The sequence below is a fragment of the Haemaphysalis longicornis genome, unplaced genomic scaffold (assembly GCF_048455015.1).
Source record: "Haemaphysalis longicornis isolate Haplotype H1 unplaced genomic scaffold, Haemaphysalis longicornis Haplotype H1 scaffold_3, whole genome shotgun sequence".
Taxonomy (NCBI): domain Eukaryota; kingdom Metazoa; phylum Arthropoda; class Arachnida; order Ixodida; family Ixodidae; genus Haemaphysalis; species Haemaphysalis longicornis.
In genome coordinates, this window is record NW_027526335.1 from 167,504,251 (window position 1) to 167,522,969 (window position 18,719).

At 48.8% G+C, this 18,719-nt stretch overlaps 2 protein-coding genes across 4 annotated transcripts in view; one reads left to right on the top strand and one right to left on the bottom strand.

Annotated features, from left to right (window-relative positions):
• Window positions 1-14: 14 nt before the first annotated feature.
• Window positions 15-9,324, top strand: LOC144175589 (pyrroline-5-carboxylate reductase 3-like). Its single transcript, XM_077704651.1, has 6 exons — window positions 15-187; window positions 269-330; window positions 3,365-3,544; window positions 4,469-4,681; window positions 7,179-7,271; window positions 7,867-9,324. Exons 1-6 carry the CDS (start codon window positions 88-90, stop codon window positions 8,083-8,085), a joined length of 867 nt encoding a protein of 288 aa, XP_077560777.1. The 5' UTR covers window positions 15-87; the 3' UTR covers window positions 8,086-9,324.
• Window positions 9,325-9,611: 287 nt separating this feature from the next.
• LOC144175584 (uncharacterized) overlaps window positions 9,612-18,719 on the bottom strand; it is a 32,464-nt gene continuing 23,356 nt past the window's right edge. For all 3 annotated transcript variants that reach the window (XM_077704644.1, XM_077704645.1, XM_077704646.1), the window contains 3 exons: window positions 16,875-17,237; window positions 14,606-14,761; window positions 9,612-13,623 (listed from right to left, as the gene is read on the bottom strand). In XM_077704644.1, the coding sequence (XP_077560770.1) occupies window positions 13,495-13,623; window positions 14,606-14,761; window positions 16,875-17,237 (648 nt within the window). In that variant the 3' untranslated portion in view covers window positions 9,612-13,494. The remainder of the gene's footprint in view (window positions 13,624-14,605; window positions 14,762-16,874; window positions 17,238-18,719) is intronic.

The following is an 18,719-nucleotide window of genomic DNA, read 5'->3' on the forward strand; positions in this document are numbered from 1 at the left end:
TTTCGTAATGACGTCACCGGTTTCTCAAGACGGCGCTTATCGCAGTTTCTGTTTCGTCGGGCTATCGTGTCCGTTTTCCGTTCGCCCATGGGTACAGAGACGAAAATGACCAAGAAGGTGGAAAATGTGGGATTTATAGGAGCCGGCAGTATGGCCCAGTGCATCGTAAAAGGCATCAAAGCCGCAGGCAAGTAGATTACGCAGTCTATCAGAATGTAGCGAGTTGCACGATACTGACGCTTCTATCTAAATTTTCGCCCCAAAACAGGCACACCGGCCAGCAGCATATGGATCAGTGCTCCATCTATGAAAAACCTCAGCGGTTTAAAGGTTTGTGCGCTTGGCATTCTCTTCCGCGAGGCTGTCAGCCGCGTGTGGTATGGCTCCGGTCGATTTCACCGGCATGGGGTTTTAAAGCGGGAAATTTAAAGCTCCTACCACTGAATGTGCGTTAGCGGTAACTTTGAAAACGGATGTTCGCAAACCGTAAAAAGGTGCATCATGTGAAATTACGGAAAAACAACAGTCGAGGGGCGTGGTCTGTTTTCACCTACCGCCAACCAACAAGCCTGACATTTCAAGCACGCAAGAAACGTGCTGTTTGAAAACTTCGCATCTCTATCGCATACGTTAATTACAAGCCTACTAATTGTGCCACCGGGTGTAGGTCATGCAGTATAATTTTGTTCGCACACCCGTTACCAATCCCTCGAGCTTTTCATATGCCACAGAATAAAGGCGTAACCACGAAGGTTTTTTGCTATTGACCAGACTGCTGGCGACAGTGATAAGCGACAAAATCGCTCTGGCGCCAGAGCTCCGTCGCCCAGTTCTGGCGCGACATAAAACTCCCCTTGCCCCCGAAGTAGTTGGAGTGGTCTGCGCTATTGCGTTTCGTTTCAAGGGCCAGCAAGCGTATGCCGCACGACGGTGGCGTATGCACTCCCGCGCCCTACAGCCAACACTTTACAGCGAAGCTGTCTATGTAAGGGATGCGGGATTTTAGTGCGCCCGCACGGAAAAACACGATGTGGGAAAGCCGGCTTACGAAGACCAATCTTAAGGCCCGTTCACACTTGCGACGAAAGCGACGGGAACTCCGTCGCGCGACGATAGTTTTTATCTAATTGTCGGGTTTCGTCGCAGTGTGAACGGGCCTTTACAGGGATGAGGTCCTGTGGCGTTCATATTTTGATAAAGACCGCTTATATTGCCCCTGAAAAATTGTCTTCCCACCAATGCATTTGTTTAGAAGTGATTATAAGGAGATCGGTGCAAGCTTGGTCCTTGTGGGCTGGCTTTCCCGCATTGCGTGTTGCACAGTGAAATGTACTCGTAAAGAAAAATGCAATGCGAACAAGGCCCGAGCAAAGATGCGAGTGTAACATGTCGATGGTGTGCCGATAACAACCGTGCCTGTGAGACGGCATGTACTATCGTGATACGTTGAAATACAAACAATGGAGTGGTGGCTTGTAGTTCATGCCATGCATCCTGGCGACGAGCTGCGTATGAGCACTACGAAAAAGTTACGAGAGTTCGTGTCCAACCTTGGTATGGAAAGACCATCGTTATGCAAGTAAGCATTTTGGTTTGCCTTTTTGCCGTGTTTGGTACCAGCTCATGTGAGTGCTAACTTTGGCACTGCATTGAGTGAAAACAGTGCACACACCTACATTTCTTTATTTTTTTATTTCGTCCCGAGCACCCAACACACGATGGAAAGACGATGGTCTTTTCATACCAAGGTTGATCACGAACCCTCATAACTTGTTCCTTCTGCGCATACGCAGCCTGTCGCCAGGTTGCGCGGCATGTACTGAAAGCCACGCGCTCCGTTGTTTGTATTTCAATGTATCGCGATAGTAGGTGAGCAACGAGCGAGAACCAACGATGCATATCATAAGTCAGAGAATGCCGCAAAGCACCTTCGGCGCCGAGGTGCCAGCTTGGAAGAGTTCAAAGGTGCGTACACCCAGTTCCAAAGAGACTGTCTCGATCGTCATTTCGGCTTGAGCTGCAACGTGTGCGACAGACTGGTTTGGTAACTACCAGACCGCAGACACAAAAGTCCGACACACACTCGCCAAAGAAGCACCGTGTTAGCACTTCCCAATGCATGCAGCTTCCCTGGGCAACCGCCTCCACCGAGTGGAGTGGCTGGCAAATTTTGAAGCGACCGCTTTTCTAGTGGGACCGATGGCGTCCTGTCAAAAAACTAATGCATTTTCCCATAGACCCGTTGGTCGACCGAAAAGCTCTGATAGGATCTCTGGACACATGGTGCTTGCGTGAGACCAGGCTGCCATTGTGTCAAAACAGTTACTTGGAAATCGTGAAATAGGAACTATTCCAGATAAGACAATACACGCACCGATTGGGAAGGAGCACAGTAGTATACCTTTATCTCTTAAACCATGTATCTGTATACATTTAGATCATTTGTAGCTGCGTTTACTTAGTGCATGAAAAATCGTCTCATGGGTTCGTTCTGCGTTTGCGATTTAGGTCTTTGAAGGTTTGAAGATCAATTGGACGCACTTTTAGCGAAGGTTTAGATGCACTTTTGATGAAGTTCTGATGTCAAAATTTTCACGCTTCTCCCAACTTTCTTTAGAAGGGGGTGGTAAAGTTCTAATAAGATTGCGGAAGTGCCGATTGTAGGGTGGGTCAGCGCCTTACCACGGCGGAAAGGGACGAAATGAGCGAGAGTAATCGCATGCGCAGAACGGTCCCACCAGTGCGACCATCATCAGCTTGCTGTCAAATTATTTTCTGCAGCTAGAACCAACACATAAAATTTTCCATTCGAGAAGGCAATTTAGAAGTCTGTCCCAATAGCTGCATTACCAACAGTAAAGGTGGTGTAAAGCAAGCCTAACACAAATGTTTTAGCTGTCAATTGTTCTTAAAATAGCTCATGAGCTTTCCATTAGTTCTGCACAGTTTTTTCTTGTCCGTGTGAGCTTATGAGTACATGTAGAAGCACTAACTCTATGCAGGGCGATCCAGGATGCGCTCGCATTCATGGAATTTCACAGTTACAAACACCCATTAAAATTTGCTAGATCACTTCCCTTTCCTTACAATATATCATAACGTTTCCGAGCTAGTGCTTTCAGTTGGGCATGAAATGGAAGTGCATTTTCGATTCCCCTGAATTAGTGTCTATCAGGGGGCTCTTCAGTCATCTGTCTTGGACTCACCGCGGACTCCCTGAGAAGCAACCCGACATTTGTTTTTGCACGTGTATTTATACGGTGTGGAGGGTCTTTAGACTACTCGTGCACTGTCCGCTGTGAGTCCAAGACTGTCAATGCAAGGCTGTCAATCCCAGCGTCCTCATCTTCCGTCCCGTTCCCAGGAGGAAGGCTACAACGTGACGCAGTGCAACACTGACGTGCCCAAGAAGTGCAACATCCTGTTCCTCTGCGTGAAGCCGCACATAGTGGACGTGGTGGCTGCCGAGATCCACCCGTTCCTCACCACCAACCACCTCGTCATCAGCGTTGCGGCCGCCGTCAAGATCTCCCACCTGACTGCGGTATGCACTGCACCGTCAACTGCCTCACTAGCTGGTAGAATCTATCTTCCATACGGGGCTGTCGTAGAGTTTCACACAGTGAGAGGAGTCTAGAGCAAAAGCACCGTGTGTCGAGATTTCGATACCCGTTAGGGATCCCCAAATGGGGGAAATTAATCCAGAGTCCCCCCTCCACTGCGGCGCACCTATACGCAGCCCAGCTGTAGTTTGAGACACCATCATCATCACCACCACCACCAGCCTGTCTAGGCCCACTGCAGGGCGAAGGCTTCTCCCATGAATCACCAATTACCCCGGTCCTGTGCCAACTGTGACCAATTTATCCCCGCAAACTTCTTATCTCATCTGCCCATCTAACTTTCTGCTGCCCCCTGCCACGTTTGCCTTCTCTAGGGATCCACTCTGTTACCCTCAATGACCAACGGTTATCTTGCCTTCGCATTACATGCTCTTCCCACATCCATTTCTTCTTCTTAATTTCTACCAATAAACACACGTTTTGTTCCCTAACCCACTCCGCTCCCTTCTTGTCCCTTAATGTTACACCTATCATCTTCCGCTCCATTGCCCGCTCAGTCATCCTCAATTTAAGTTGAACCCTCTTAGTGATCCTCCAAGTTTCTGCCCCGTAGCTGAGTACTGGTAAGATGCAGCTGTCATACACTTTTTTCTTCAGGGACAATGGTAGGCTGCCATTCATTGTCAGAGAATGTCTGCCAAACGCACTCCACCCCATTCTTATCCTTCGAATTATCTCTGCCTCATGGTTGGGATCCGGGGTCTCAACTTGGCCTAAATAGATATATTCTGTTACCACTTCCACTGCCTCGCCACCCATCTCAAACCGACATGCTTAACCCCAAATGTTTGATACATCCCTGCGAAAGGTCAATCGGAATTTGACGTTTTCTGGTCTCGCGTCAGATGCTGCACTCGCCATGCCGGGTGGTGCGCTGCATGCCCAACACGTGCGTGACGGTGAGTGCGGGCACGTGCGCCATCAGCCGGGGCCCCAACGTGGACGCGGACGACGTGGAGCTCGTCATGGGCCTGCTGGGAAGCATCGGCATCTGCGAGGAGGTCTCCGAGGGCATAATGGACGCCGTCTGCGGCCTCTCCGGCTCGGGGCCTGCCTACGTGAGTGCTCTGGCAGTGGCACTTCCTATTAAGTGCAGAGCACTTTAGGGGCTCGCCTTGTCATCGTAGCTCGCTGTAACACTCAATGTCACGCGACTGCCGGAATCAGGTGGCGCAGCAAAATAACGGACCCAAGTAGAGCCTAGTGTACTCATCGTAGGGCGTAACCCGCCGCGGTGGCTCAGTGGCTAAGGCGTTGTGCTGCTGAGCACGAGGTCGCGGGTTCGATTCCCGGCCGCGGCGGCCGCTTTTCTGATGGAGGCGAAAAGCAAAAATGCCGGTGTGTTCGAGATTTCAGCGCACGTTAAAGATCCCCAGGTGGTCAAAATTAATCCGGAGCCCTCCACTACGGCGCGCCTCATCGCCCGCGTTGCGTCGGCGCGTTAAACCCTACAATCAATAAATCAATCGTAGGGCTTCCTGCAGAGGTGTCGAAAGCCAAGCGGTTTACTTAGTCATAAATAAGCGTTCGAAACTCATGAACTGCTGGTGCTCGTCATACATCTCCCCGTTTAGCGCAAACAAAACTGCTGGCAGATTTGAGTCAAAATACACGTAATTAACCGGCAGCACCCATGTTCATTTAGTTGGGAACGCTGGTTGGGTTGGTTTTTATGATAGTAAGTGAAAAAAAATGGCAGTGCAATGCCGGCGCGAGCAGGAGGAAAAGCAAGCACAAAAAGAACAGAGCTCCCGCTGGCGCCATTTCAGGCAGGGGGTGCGCGAGCACAGCGGAGGCGGGAAATTTGAATTGCATTGGGTGGTAGCAGTGAGCGGATAACGGCGCTACAGCCCATTATGATGAATCACTGCCCTGCACTTCTGACAACTTTCACAGTGGAATAACTCTTTTTTTTCAGGGGGCGGTGGGGAAAATGACTTGTTCTAAAACAAAAATGTTCGGCTACAGTAATTCTGTCCATTTTTATCAGAATCGAGGGCGGTGTAGTGGCTTTGGGTCATTTCAAGCAGAGGACACAGCTCAGCTTATTGGACGTTCGATACCACTGCCAGATTAGCTGCCAGAGTGGCTAACCGGATGAGGCATTGCGCTGCTGAGCACGAGGATCCAGGTTCGATTCCTGTCCCGGCAGCCATTTTCTGATAGAGGCAAAAGCCAAAAGTGTGCCGAGATCTTAGCGTACATAAAGATCCTAAAAGTAATTTGTAGTTGTCTGCTACCACCCGCCTTGTAGCCCAAGTGCATCTTCGGTGTATGAAACCCCGAAAATTTGGAATATGGTACACTTAGCCCTTTTAGCCCTGAAACTTTTATTTCATACAAAAATTGTTTTGCTATGTGTATTTGTATACCGTATTTATTCGAATACAAGGCGAGGTTTTTTTCCAAAATCCAGTCTCAAAGTCATACCCTGCCTTATATTCGAAGCTCAGTACATATATATGCGATTTCTTTGACTGTCCAGACTTGCCCCTTGCCTTATAATCGTGATTGCCTTATAATCGTGACCGCCTTATAATCGAATAATTAGAGTAGTTTTCAACCTTAAGTGTATAAACAAATAATCAAGGTGATAATGCAAGTATTTATTAATTTACAGCCATGACAATTAATAAATCATTAGCCAATGCAAGTGTCTGTCACGTAGAAAAAGTTTTTTTGTGTTTTCCTAAAAGCTACGACACCCTGAGCCTAGAGAGAAAAAATAAAGCAAGCAGTTAGAGATTTATGGACATTTTGGCACCCCGAAATTTCAGTTTTCTTACCCACCCCATCCTTATACGCTGTGTCCACTGAGCTTCTCCTATTTTATAGCTTGAGCTGCGCGAAAATGCAATAGTAGTGATGTGTATCGCAAGAGGCACCCTTGAAACTCATGCCCAGAAAACTAGCAGTTTAGGTTTTGTTCTCAAGGAGCTAGAGGACACTTTTGTGTGGTGTCACCGAATGACAACACCAGGGCTGGAAGGCTTGGGGGAATCAAAATACGCACCGGGCAGCTATGGCATCTCACGGCTGGTGTAATCTTGAACTACCTTGTAGTGTCTTCTGCCAAAAACGCCCGTGTGTACGAGATTTCGGCGCACGATAAAGATCCCCAGGTGGTCAAAATTAATCCGCAGCCCTCCACTACGGCGCGCCTCATCGCCTGCGTTGCGTCGGCGCGTTAAACCCCAATATCAATCAATCAACTAGTGTCTTCTGCACTGTTGCTTTATAAAGAACACAGCAGTAAGATGAAAAAAGATGTAGCTGGCTATCGAAGAATGAAGGGTCCAGATTTTGTGACGACTCATATAGGTGGTTGTATTAATTTTGTGGGGCACATTGCCAGCTTGAGCTGTGGACCGAGCGTGTGCAGTTCTTTACGCCTTGCACCGAATGCTACATTTTGAGTTGCATCATGAAGTTGTCATGAAATTGTGCTTCGAACTGCGTAAACAAATGGCTAGCTGCGGGAGCCCTAATTTGGTGGCGAGCCCCAGTGGTGTGCCCCTAGTGCAGACCCAGTGGTGCCCCCCTCCCCCTTTGCAGGTGTTCCTGGTAATCCAGGGCATGGCAGACGGGGCGGTCAAGATGGGCATGCCCAGGCAGCTGGCACTCAAGTTTGCTGCTCAGACCGTCATGGTGAGTGCGCCCCTCTGTCATCACAGCATATCAGCAAAAGGGGGTGAGATATGTGCGAGTGCCAATGTCTTTGGCACTATACCTACCGTGGGGCCTTCAATACTGTCCTTGTCAACCCCGCTTTGCCTAACAGTGGTGGGCCCCTTGGCATAGGCTACAACCCTACTGAAGCCGCAAACTGCCACTTGTGGCTAATCTGTGCACGCTTATATCTGAGCACACCTCATTCTACTGGTGCTGTATGGTCGTTGCAAAGCTCAGGTCGAAGTCAGCAGCGCTAAGTTCTGTGGTTGCTGAAGCAAGAGTGGCTGTCACTTGAAATTAGGTGATCCAAAAATCTACCAACTATTTACAACTTTTGACAACTGTCTCGAATAATTAAACTTTCATTTTGGTGAGCAACTGCGAAACGATAAATACTTGCTGCACAACCACCACAACAGCTTATTTCAGTCAGTCAGAAAAAGACGACACTGCATCTGCAAGTTTCCAGACGATGGAGTGCATAAGCGTGGCTGCTGTCATTGAGGGTGATGTCCAATGGTCACAGCATAGTGTAAGTGACAGCCCACACTAAACGACCGGCGCAATGCAGGGCGCTGGCAAGATGGCCCTGGAGAGCGGCTACCACCCAGAGGAGCTCAAGGACAATGTGTGCTCCCCAGGCGGCACCACCGCCTACGGCCTGTCGGCCCTCGAGGGGCGCTGCGTGCGCGCCGCCTTTGCCGAGGCCGTCGAGGCGGCCACCCGCCGCGGTCAGGAGCTCGGCCGCAAGATCGAGGCAGCCAAGAACCCCTCGGCCGCTGCCCCCTGATCTTCCTCCACGGCCTGCGCCAACCAGAACTGACCACTCTGCTTGTCAGTCTCCATTTATCGAGTCTCTCGTCTGGTTTTCAAGCGGCCAGAGCCAAAGGCACTTCTTCTTTTCTTTTCGGAAGTAATCGTGCTTGAATGACAGTTTTGTGCGCTGAGAGAATCTTTTGTATTGTGCGTATTCAAGTATAGCAACGCAACACCCTTCTCCCAAGTGTCTCCCTCCCCTCTTGTCGTGGCGCAGCCCACGACGCACCCTTTCAACCTTTCCTTATCCCATTTTTTTATCTTAACTTGTGGCCAGAGATGAAACCAGTTTTTCTTTTACTTTCATTCGCTAACAGAAATTTGTTGTATACCATGTACATCATTACGTATTCATTACGTATGCATACGTCATCACGTATTATGATGTACGTGTTGTGTTTCTGCTTCTATTGGGCCTGTCCTGTGAAGGCTGCGCACTGCATTTGATAGTAATGTTTAGGTGATGTCTTTAATACTTGGGGGTTAGTGAATAATGTAAGGTTATTAAACGTCTGCCAGGTGGAAAAAATATTTTCAATGTGCCTACTAAAACCTATTGAACCTGTGGAAACCAACACAAATTTGAGTGGAACTCGCAGCTGTACGTTAGCTGGCGAGAGTTAAACAGAATAGAATTCTAGCAAGATGAAATTTTAATGAATCCCATTAGCGCACAAGTATGAATATGAACATTAATGAAGTTGCGACTGGAGTGATTGGCCACACAACAGAGCATTCTGTGTAGCTTAGGCCATGTGATGCACCTCTGAAATATGGGTAGAGCTGGGACTTGGCAGCTGTGATGCCATTTAGGAAGCTTGTCACAGCATAATTATTTGCAGACTCAAATCGCAGCATACTGATGTTGCATAGAACAAAACATTGTGCCAGTTCACCGATGTGTTGTCATAAATAATGCGGCAGTTTTCTTGCGCCAGTCATAGCTGAAGTACCTTGCATTTTATTTTTCACGTACGTACTTGCATTACATTCGTTAAATTTTTGGCAAATTCCGCCTATTTCGGGCTAGAGTGAAACAATGTGCACATTTGAACTTGATTTTTGTGATCAACGTCGCTAACGTGTACTTTGCAGCTCGGACATCCATGATGATTAGCACTGTTGTATTTTGCCCCAGTGTCATTCTTATTAATGCCAACTTTGTTGTAAATGTTCTCAAATTTATAGTAAAGACAAAAACTTCAAAACTGCTGCTGTTGTGTGTTCTATAACTACCCCTAAGCACCTTAGGACAGTCATCATTTGTGCACGATGTTACACTCCCAGAACATTCCGTGCCAGGCCCTTTGCTTAGTGAAGCTGGCAACACCAGCACTGGTATAGCTGGTGTGTTCTCATGGGACAGAACACTGCATTTGCAAACATTGGGCTGCACTGCCCCATAGCAGTTTTCACATCAAAGCCGTCGCTAAAGCTACTTTTCTTCCGTATACCCAGAAGCACACAAACATCATGAATGAAACTGAGGCACACAGAGTGTTGATGGTGTATTCACAATATATTTTCATCTTTATTTCATACAAAAGAAAACAATATGCTTTTGCTATAACTGCTCTTTAGACATTGTAAGAATCTTGTGTTTCTTCACTCTGGTCAGCAACATAGCTACGCTTCTCAACATAAGAATGTGCATGTACTTTGCAGCAGCACGAGTGAAGGGGGGTAGGGGGAGGCAAACATAACCCCCTCCCCCTCTGGTCAATTCCTCTGCCATTTCTTTTGCCGGCAAGAAATTCGTGCCAAATAGACAAAAATACTCCCGTGCAACCAAAAAAAACATGGAAATGGCAGAGAGATTTGCATTGACATGACCAAACCCTTCTTCTTCAATATGTGCAAGTTTTAATGGGCTATATACACTGCACTGATTTCTGGTTTTACATGGCGCCCCCAAAGGCTCCGAGATCTCCCCACCCCTTTTCTTTTTGTTTTCACTGGAAATGTACAACTGGCAACAACACTCGCTGCCGCAATGATCTGCAAACAAAGTTGCGCTTTCGAGATGACCGCTTTGTTTCCGCACACCACAATGAGTTCGCAACTAGACAGTCTCGACGCACCTTTGCGACAAACAACGATTAAACAGACACACGCAAACAAGCCCTGCCCCACAACAGACACGCCATCACCTAGAACCCAGAATGCGTGCCACTTTTAAAACCAATGCCCCCCAAAGCTCTAGTGAGGAAGCAAGCTTTACACAGACGGTGTCACATGAACTGTGCCACACACATTGGACTGCGACTCCAACTTTTGTCCAGTAATCAGCCCTTCTGTTTGGTAGCGCCTATCTAGAAGGTAAAATATGTAATAAAATTTCACTTTCCTCGGTACTACAAACATGTGGACTGTGCAGAGTTGGAAATACCTAAGACCATCTTAAATTTTGCACCGCACCTAACAAGAATGAACGAGACAATTTCAAGTCCAGTCCTAATAGAGTTCGCATCGCGTGTTGGATGAAAGTGCAGTACAGGGCTGCAGATGAAAGGCGTTGAGAGAGACAATTTCAATACTGGTCGAAAAAAGCAGTGTTCCATCATGCACACAGACATATGCACACTGCAAGAGATTGGCAGATATACTCCGATTTCCAAGGACATTTTTGACAAAATTTCAATGCTCTGGAGCCATGTATAACAATTCAGTCATACGTCGCAGGTCAAAATTCTTTCATAAACAAATTCAAATTGCCCTCTTGGGAGATCTTTTTTTGAAAGAACAGACATACAAAACCGAAAGACAAAAAAAAAATATTTAACATGAAGCTGGGGACAAGGTTCGATGTGTGTTGCCGAGAAACAACACCACACCTGCTGGAAATTACAGCAATCGCCAGGATGATACGAGTATCACACACAAATGATCACATCACGTCGCTCAATTCAGGCTGGCCTCTAAAAAAAAATGTTACAGCCAACAACGCAGTGTATCAGTGATTACAATGCATCGAGACCAACTGCGCGCATACAGCGCACATAACGCTGCAGTGCATCAAGCAAAAAGCATCGGAGCTAGTGCCACGGTTAGTTTAGTTAAAAATGTACAAGCAGCTGACTGTCAATGGTGCTGCAATGAATTCCCACGGCAACAATCACTACTCCAGGTATTAATCAGCAAGAACTGGTTTCCACAAATTTGAATGCTTGCTGAAGAAAACGACAAACTCCTTGAATTACATACAAGCTTTGTACACAATATTACTGCCTTATGTTCTTGCACATGAGTGGTAGCAAATATAAAGAGCTCAGAACGAGGGACAGGATTTGTTCGCTTATAGTCACTGGAATCGTTCTACGGTTTGACAGTTTCAAAACAGCACTCTTTTTTCCTCGAAGGAAATTTACCAAGTTAAAGGATTTTTGCTTTCTTTTTCACACGCGACCTCAAGCTTTACGCTGATAAAAGCTCGACACACTCGAACGCAGACTCCACTAAGAACCTTCACAAACTCTGGCAGATGCCGGTATCCACCATGATCTTCCCGTCTTGGCAAGATCTAAAACTTGAAAGTGAAATAGTTCCCATATTAAATGTAACTAAAAGCAAACTGTTAAAAAAATGGAGCAAACTGTGTAGTGTTCCACTTTCGGATTTTCACACCCACTATTACAACGCCTTTCGCGCTTGCTAAAACAATCTCAAATGCAGCGATTCCCACTCAAGCTTGCATAGTAGCGAAATACGCTTCAAACAAGGCTGACTTCCAAACTTTCGCCATGCCTACCAATCAACACACTTCAACGAAGACATAAAAGATGGCCTCCGAAGGTAAAGGGGCGCAAACAAGGCAAGCAAGCGACTAGACCAAATTTGTTTACTGCATAGCTACTGCCAGCAGCAAAGCTCACCTTCCCTGGCGCTAAGCAGACGTCGTTTTGATTTGGAGAGCTTGTCGCCCCAGGAACCTCGAGCAACGACAAAACGTCGAAGATTACCAAGGCGTCACTGTGGTTCCAACGCTATACACATCGCCTTCGATTAATTTCACCTTCGACAATAAAAATCCTGGATCCAACGTAACCGCACCATACAGCAGTCCAAAGATAAAATCACGATCTAAAGAAAAAGTTATGATTGAAATAAAAAATCGGCTGCTTCATAGTTTGGCCACTAAGCCTAAACAAACTGTCTCTGAACTGACAATTCCTTTCGGAACGCCGCTGTTTGGAGCAGCTAAGGCCTTGATAGAGAAAGGTCCAATAAAAAGAATTTGAAACCGGCGCAGACAAATGTTCTGGCATGATTGAATATCTTTGTGGCACGACAGAAAAGAAGTTGAATAAAAGATGACGAAAAAAAAAAAAAAGACTCTGAATAGAAAAACAAGGCTTAATTAAGGAGAAGCGAAACTGAATGGCAATAAGGACCTCAACGTAAAAGACGATATGACGATGCCCAATCCTCCCCCTTCCTGGGGGGGGGCCCACCGATGTGAAAAGATGAAGCAAGCTATGTACAATGGCGGCAAGGTGATTGCTCTTGGGATAGAGAGAGAGAGAGAGAGTGAGAGAGAGGGGAGATGGAGGGAGGGGGTTGCGACTCCACTGCCCCCACTACCCGCAATTAGATGCGCTGGAAGGCCCGTTTCCAAAATTCCTCGGTAATACTCGAGCGAGAATTGCTTTTTGCTCATTCTTCCTCACCATTTGCTTTTGCAGTGCGCAACAATGGTTGCTTGAAACGCTGACAAGCACACACTCAAACCGACGGCTATCAGACAAGGGTCGTCGAAAAGCACACACACCCTCTCTGCTGTGCACCACAAGTTTCGAAGAAAAAAAAAAAAAAAAAGAATAGCGTCAAAAATTGCTGTACAAGGCTAAAACTGCCGCGGTGTCGTCGACAAGTGTTTCCGTCGCAAAACGGGTACGATAAACGGCAAACTCCACCAGAGGGCTCTCCACTCGCCACGTCAGCGCGCTGTCACGCAACACAAACGCGAATCGCGCGGAAAAGCAAGTGGCAGACACAACGAAATGTCACGCGCCTGCCAACTTCCCCTTTTCTGCTGGGTTGTTTTTATGTCGCGTGCTCTCTCACCTTGCTGCCCTCGTTTCATCACGGCGTGTCCGGGACGAAGACTAAGAACCGCATGCGCAGTGGACGCGGTTTGCGGCGGCGGGCTCTTCCAGCACACCGCGGCAAATATTTTACAACGCTCCCCCCCGCCCGAAAGGAGGCACGGGTGGAGGCAGCGGAGTTACGCGACTCTCGCATCTGGGGTGACTGTGATAGGTGGCATGAAAGGTGACTGAAAGAGGGGTCGGGGTGGGTGATGATGCGGTGGCGTCGTCCGTGGGTGCTCTCCAAAGACGATGATGGTGTGGGTGGTGGTGGTGGTGGGGAAGCGGGCAGGTTCTCAGGCCAGCAGGGCCTGCTCGAACTTGGGCCCCCGCTCGATGAAGAGCTCGGCAAACGCGCCGTCTTGCCGCAACTCGACCGCCTGCTGCTTCTTGAGCACCAGGAAGGTGTAGAATTTCTGCGCCACCTGCACGCGGGGCAAAGAAGCGCGTCAACGCAAGCGGGCACACGTTGCAATTGTATCAGGGCTACAGGGCCCCTTTATAAGATAGGCATGGGCTCAAGGAACTGCACCTCCGACTATGTTGCACATCGCTTGTGAGACAGACTACCGACAGCGCCACATGTACTCAGAGACAGAAGCAGGCTTGCAGCAACACTGGCGAGTGTTGTCCTTTTGGTGGCTGAGGTAACAGGGCGCAGAACCCACCAGCACTGCTCAGCTATGTTCGCCCAATCCAATCCAGTCCAATCCAATCTCTCTCAACCAGGCAATGTTCACGAAATCTTTTAACTTGTGTTGAACACGCGTATTGATGGCCTGAAACAAATTGTACACCCTTTGAAAGGCCCTTCCAAAAACTGGAACTTCATGGTGCATCCACAATTTCTTGTTCACACTGACAGATATAATTGTGTTCGCCCCCTGCAGAAGGTACATGCAATAGCCAGTGTTGCCGAGATCACCTGCACAGTTAATTTTTTCCCCATTCATCAATTGCGCTCAAGTAGGCGCAGGACGTACCCGTGAAACAAAGAAATCACGACCCCTTCCAATCACCGATGGGGGTAAATACCAGTTGAGGCTTGGAGGGGCCATGAGGTCAAAATACGTACGAATTTGGTTTCTTAAAAACAGTGCTAAAAACAACAAGGATGCCAATCTCATCGCAAACTTCAAACAAATCATCCGTATACTAAGGAAAACAGAGGAAGCAGTGGCCATCCCCCCGCCACCATGTGCCAGATCCTTACGATTGTGACAGACCTGTTAGTGTGATTAATGGCTGCCAGCAAAAGCCACCGCCCTGAAACATGACCATGAAAGTCTTGATCTTTCAAATCATACAAAGCTGCACTTTGCCTTCACGGCCCACCATCCAGGAAGAACTGCTTCCAGTACAACAACAAGACAGCGAAAGTAGGAGCAGAAGCAGCCCGCCACTCACCTGCTTGCGGTTTCCCCCGCGTGCCACGTCGGAGAAGCGCACCTGGCGGCCGGCCTCGAGCGGCGCCCGCACCATGTGCAGCATGTGCACCGTGCGCTTGTTCAGGATGCGCTCCTCAAACTGCTCATACGTCTCGTCCGCCAGCTGCTCCTCGGCCTGTTAAAGGAGAGCGCCGCTTCAAGCGCTGCTTTGCTACCTCGTGTACCCGCACTAACTATTCCACACAGACGCTCTCTGCACACTGGGAACACTCGCAGCATGTGCACTAGGCTGCGTTGCTGCTACTTCAGGGGCAGTGTAATCTTATTTTCACACCAAACTGGCCACAGGACTTTTACCTTGCCATTTTATAGTTAAACCGCAACACTGCAGCTGTCCCCTACTGCGAGTCATTTTCGCACGCCTGCCGGGCACTTGCGACACCTGCAGTGCCATGGGCCTCACCCGCAAAAAGAGACTACAAAACGGGGTTAACATAAAGAGCCAAACCAAACCAGTGAATGAACTAGAGAGTTTGTTCTGTAGAATAGGGGAGCCTCCAGTTTTGGGGGCACCAATAAGAAACGGTAATCTAATCGCAACAATCCAACCACATTCCAAACGGTTGTGACAAGTCTTAGATTAAGGCAAGTTTTCCCAACGGCCTGCAGGCAGCTTGAGTTTCCCGCGCAAAGCACCGTGGCTTCCAAGGTCCAAATGTGCAGTACATGGGCGGGGCTTGACTGCTCTAACGAGAGAGGAGGGCGCACCTATAGTGCCGTTTTCAAAGCACACGAATCAGCCCCCACCCTCCGTGGCCAGTCTGCATCAGAAACTTTAGGCCTAGCCCTGCTGCAGATATGCAAGTCACTTTCAGACAATGATCCGTGGCACTGTTTTTCTCCGCACTATCATCCCCCGTCTTGCATGTGCAACTGCTTTTTTAGAGCGAAAGCGTTCGTAGTGGAACCGATGGCGTCCTGTCAAAAAACTATTTCCCCATAGACCGGTTGATCGACCAAAAAGCTCTGATGAGAAGATCTGTGGATACAAGCTCGTGCATGAAACGTACCGAAACGGTCACTTGAAAAATCGCGAAAAAGGAATGGTCCTAGATAAGACAGTACATGCATCAATCACGAAGAAAGAGTACAGTAACATCTTTTTATCCCATAACCACGTATCGATTCTTGTTTAGATTGTTTGTAGATGCACTTACGTAGCACGCGAAAAACTGTCGCATGGGTTCGTTCGTTCAAAATTTGGATCTTTGAAGGTTTCACGATTGATTGGACGCACTTTTAGCGAGGGTTTTGACGCAGTGAGAAAGCTTTCTTGCTTCCCTAAACACCCTTTGAGAATGATGGTAACGTCCTTTTTGCCATGAGTTCCATTCTGGGAAGTGGTGATAATCTGCAGCTGCTGCAGCCTACACCAGTTCAGGAGAGCAGGCACGACAGCAACCCAGAAAACACTTCGTGCTCTTCAGCTTTATCCATTTCTCGCAAAATATGCACTAAATTTACAAACTCTGCTAAGCTATCACCGTAGTCCACAATGTTGACTGGAAATAAAAGCAGTAGCAGCCTTCGCTTCTTCCATGTTCATGCAGAGTCTCGCTGATTGCAAGGAGGGCGCAAGGGCCAGAACTGTCTAGGGGCCAGTTCTGAGACACTCGCTATTTCGGCAATGCATGTGCGTGCTTGGCACACACCGAAAAAGCCCCAACGACAGCTTGGGCTATGCACATGCGTGGTGGTGCAGTGCCCTAAAACACTTGGGGAGCCTAGAGTGTTAATGCCGCCGATACTAATGCTCTCTATTCGGTCGCCCATTTACAAGGCCTTCATTAAAGGGAAGGGGGGCCACTTTGGAGCTAACTGGCGGTGTTCTTCCAGTCCCTCCCTCCCTCCCTCCCTCCCTCCCTCCCTCCCTCCCTCCCTCCCCCTCCCTCCCTCCCTCCCTCCCTCCCTCCCTCCCTCTCTCTCTCTCTCTCTCTCTCTCTCTCTCTCTCTCTCTCTCTCTCTCTCTCTCTCTCTCTCTCTCTCTCTCTCTCTCTCTCTCTCTCTCTCTCTCTTCATGCAGGCTCACCTCAGCCTTACGTCCCATCACTGTAATCTAAATCAAGAAACGGAAGTTTACCTCCTTTGGCCAGTTTTTCAGAAACCTCCCCGCCTGAGAGTTTCGGAAAGGGTAAGCACTGAAGCCCCTTTCGGGACCCACCCCCCGATGCACCAGCGATTGATTGCCACAAGGACGGACCCCAGCAGGAGAGAAAGAAGAGACTCACTGGTCCGACAGACGCTGGGGCGCCGTAGTCCTCATCGTCGTCGTCCAGCTGGGCCAACTGGTCCTGCTGTTCCTGCTGCTCCCGTCGCCGCCGCTCCTCCTCTTCCTCGTCCTCCTCCTCCCCCTCTTCCTCCGGATGCCGCTCGGACGACGTCTGCGGCTGCGGCTCCGGCTCGGGAAGCCGCTGCTGCTCCTGCGGCTCCTGCTGGTCCTGGTGTTGGTGGTGCTGCTGTTCAGACATGGTCGCCGACGGCTCCATGGGTGCGCCAAAGCCGTGCAGCGCAGAGCCCGAGGCCACCAGGGCGTCGAACTCGGAAGGCGGCGCCAGGGGCTCCATGCTCGGCTCCTCCTGAGCGGGCTGCATCTGGGGGGGAACGAGGGAGCCCGGGGCAAAAATAATTCGCCACCATTCTTTCACGGCTAAGCAAGCTACTTCACCACAGTTTAATGCTGCCTGCTGTACACACTCAGGGAAGGGCCACTGGGGAAAATCACATAATCCCTCCACCTGCAGGACGGGCACACCCCAGGGTATTATCTTGACTACCCTTCCTTTCACATTGTGAGCGGAGTCTTAGAGGCGCTGGTTATCCGCAACAGCTGGCACAAACATCACAGTGACGGCGGTACGGATCTATGCACATCTGCAGTTCTTTTGGGGATAACACGGCCACCCCTACACTTGGAAGCAGGGGGAGCAGCCGGGGGCAATGCCAGGCGTCAACTGCCCTTGTCCAGCGCAGAATAACACCCTTCTATGAAGATGGGGTGCAGCAGCCCAAAAAGGATGTGGGCAAATTTTGGAGCAGGAACATCCAAATTTGTAGCCGGTTATTCTGGAGCACATAATCCAACATTCTGGATTACCTGGAGCATTCTGGAGCACCTAATCCAACATTTGCAGCATAACACGTCAGTGCAGATGTGCTTTAGCTTCAGTGGACAGGTCCAGAAAAAGTGACCAACCGATTCTGCCGAAAGCCGCAAGCCCTGGTGTATGTACGTGTGCCAATCTGCAAAGCAGGTTCATCTGAATGCTTAAAGTATTTAGAAGATCAAGCAGAGAAAGAAAAAAAGAAGGGAGTGATATAAGAACTGGAAATGATATTTTTATTCATACTCCAAAGTGCCCTTATAAATAATGCTCAGCACTAAACCTAATTGTACACCAAATAGCTCTTCCACCTGAGCAGCCTCTGGCTACGCTACATACGAATAAGACAAAACTATTCAGGTACACTAGTGCAGATCTCATTATACGACATGAATGCTCTGCCTTTGACATTTTAGAGTTCACCAAGCTATCGAAGAGTCTGCTCAGAGCTTCGGATCACCTGCAAGTTTTGTGCGGTACGCCACCTATTAAGCTCACGCACTCACCACTGGGGTGCTTGGTGTATGTACCACAGCAGCACGTTTGCGTGGGAAAATTATTCATACCCACTCCACTTGCGACCGCGTGCACATATACAGCAAGCTGCTTCCGTTACTGCAAGCAACACGCCAACCACGGCCTCCGCGGTGCACTTGGCGGTCATGCACAAGAAGGTGGCAGCGAACGCTACATCCTATTAAAAGCACGCGATACGTTTACAGCAGCTCCAACAGCGCTATGCCACACACACTTCCGAACAGATAGCGGAAGATGCTTATGGAGATTTCCTTGCTGGAGATAAGCTGTACTGGTGCGCTCGTTGGTGCCTGCTGTCAGTCATGCCTTCGCCATTTTCCCACACTTTAACAGTACAGGGGTCACCACGCTCATGCTGAAGTCAAAATCATTAGTCGACCAGTCCCTACGCAAAACGGGTACATATTAACATGTCGTGCAAGCAAGCTCTGCTAC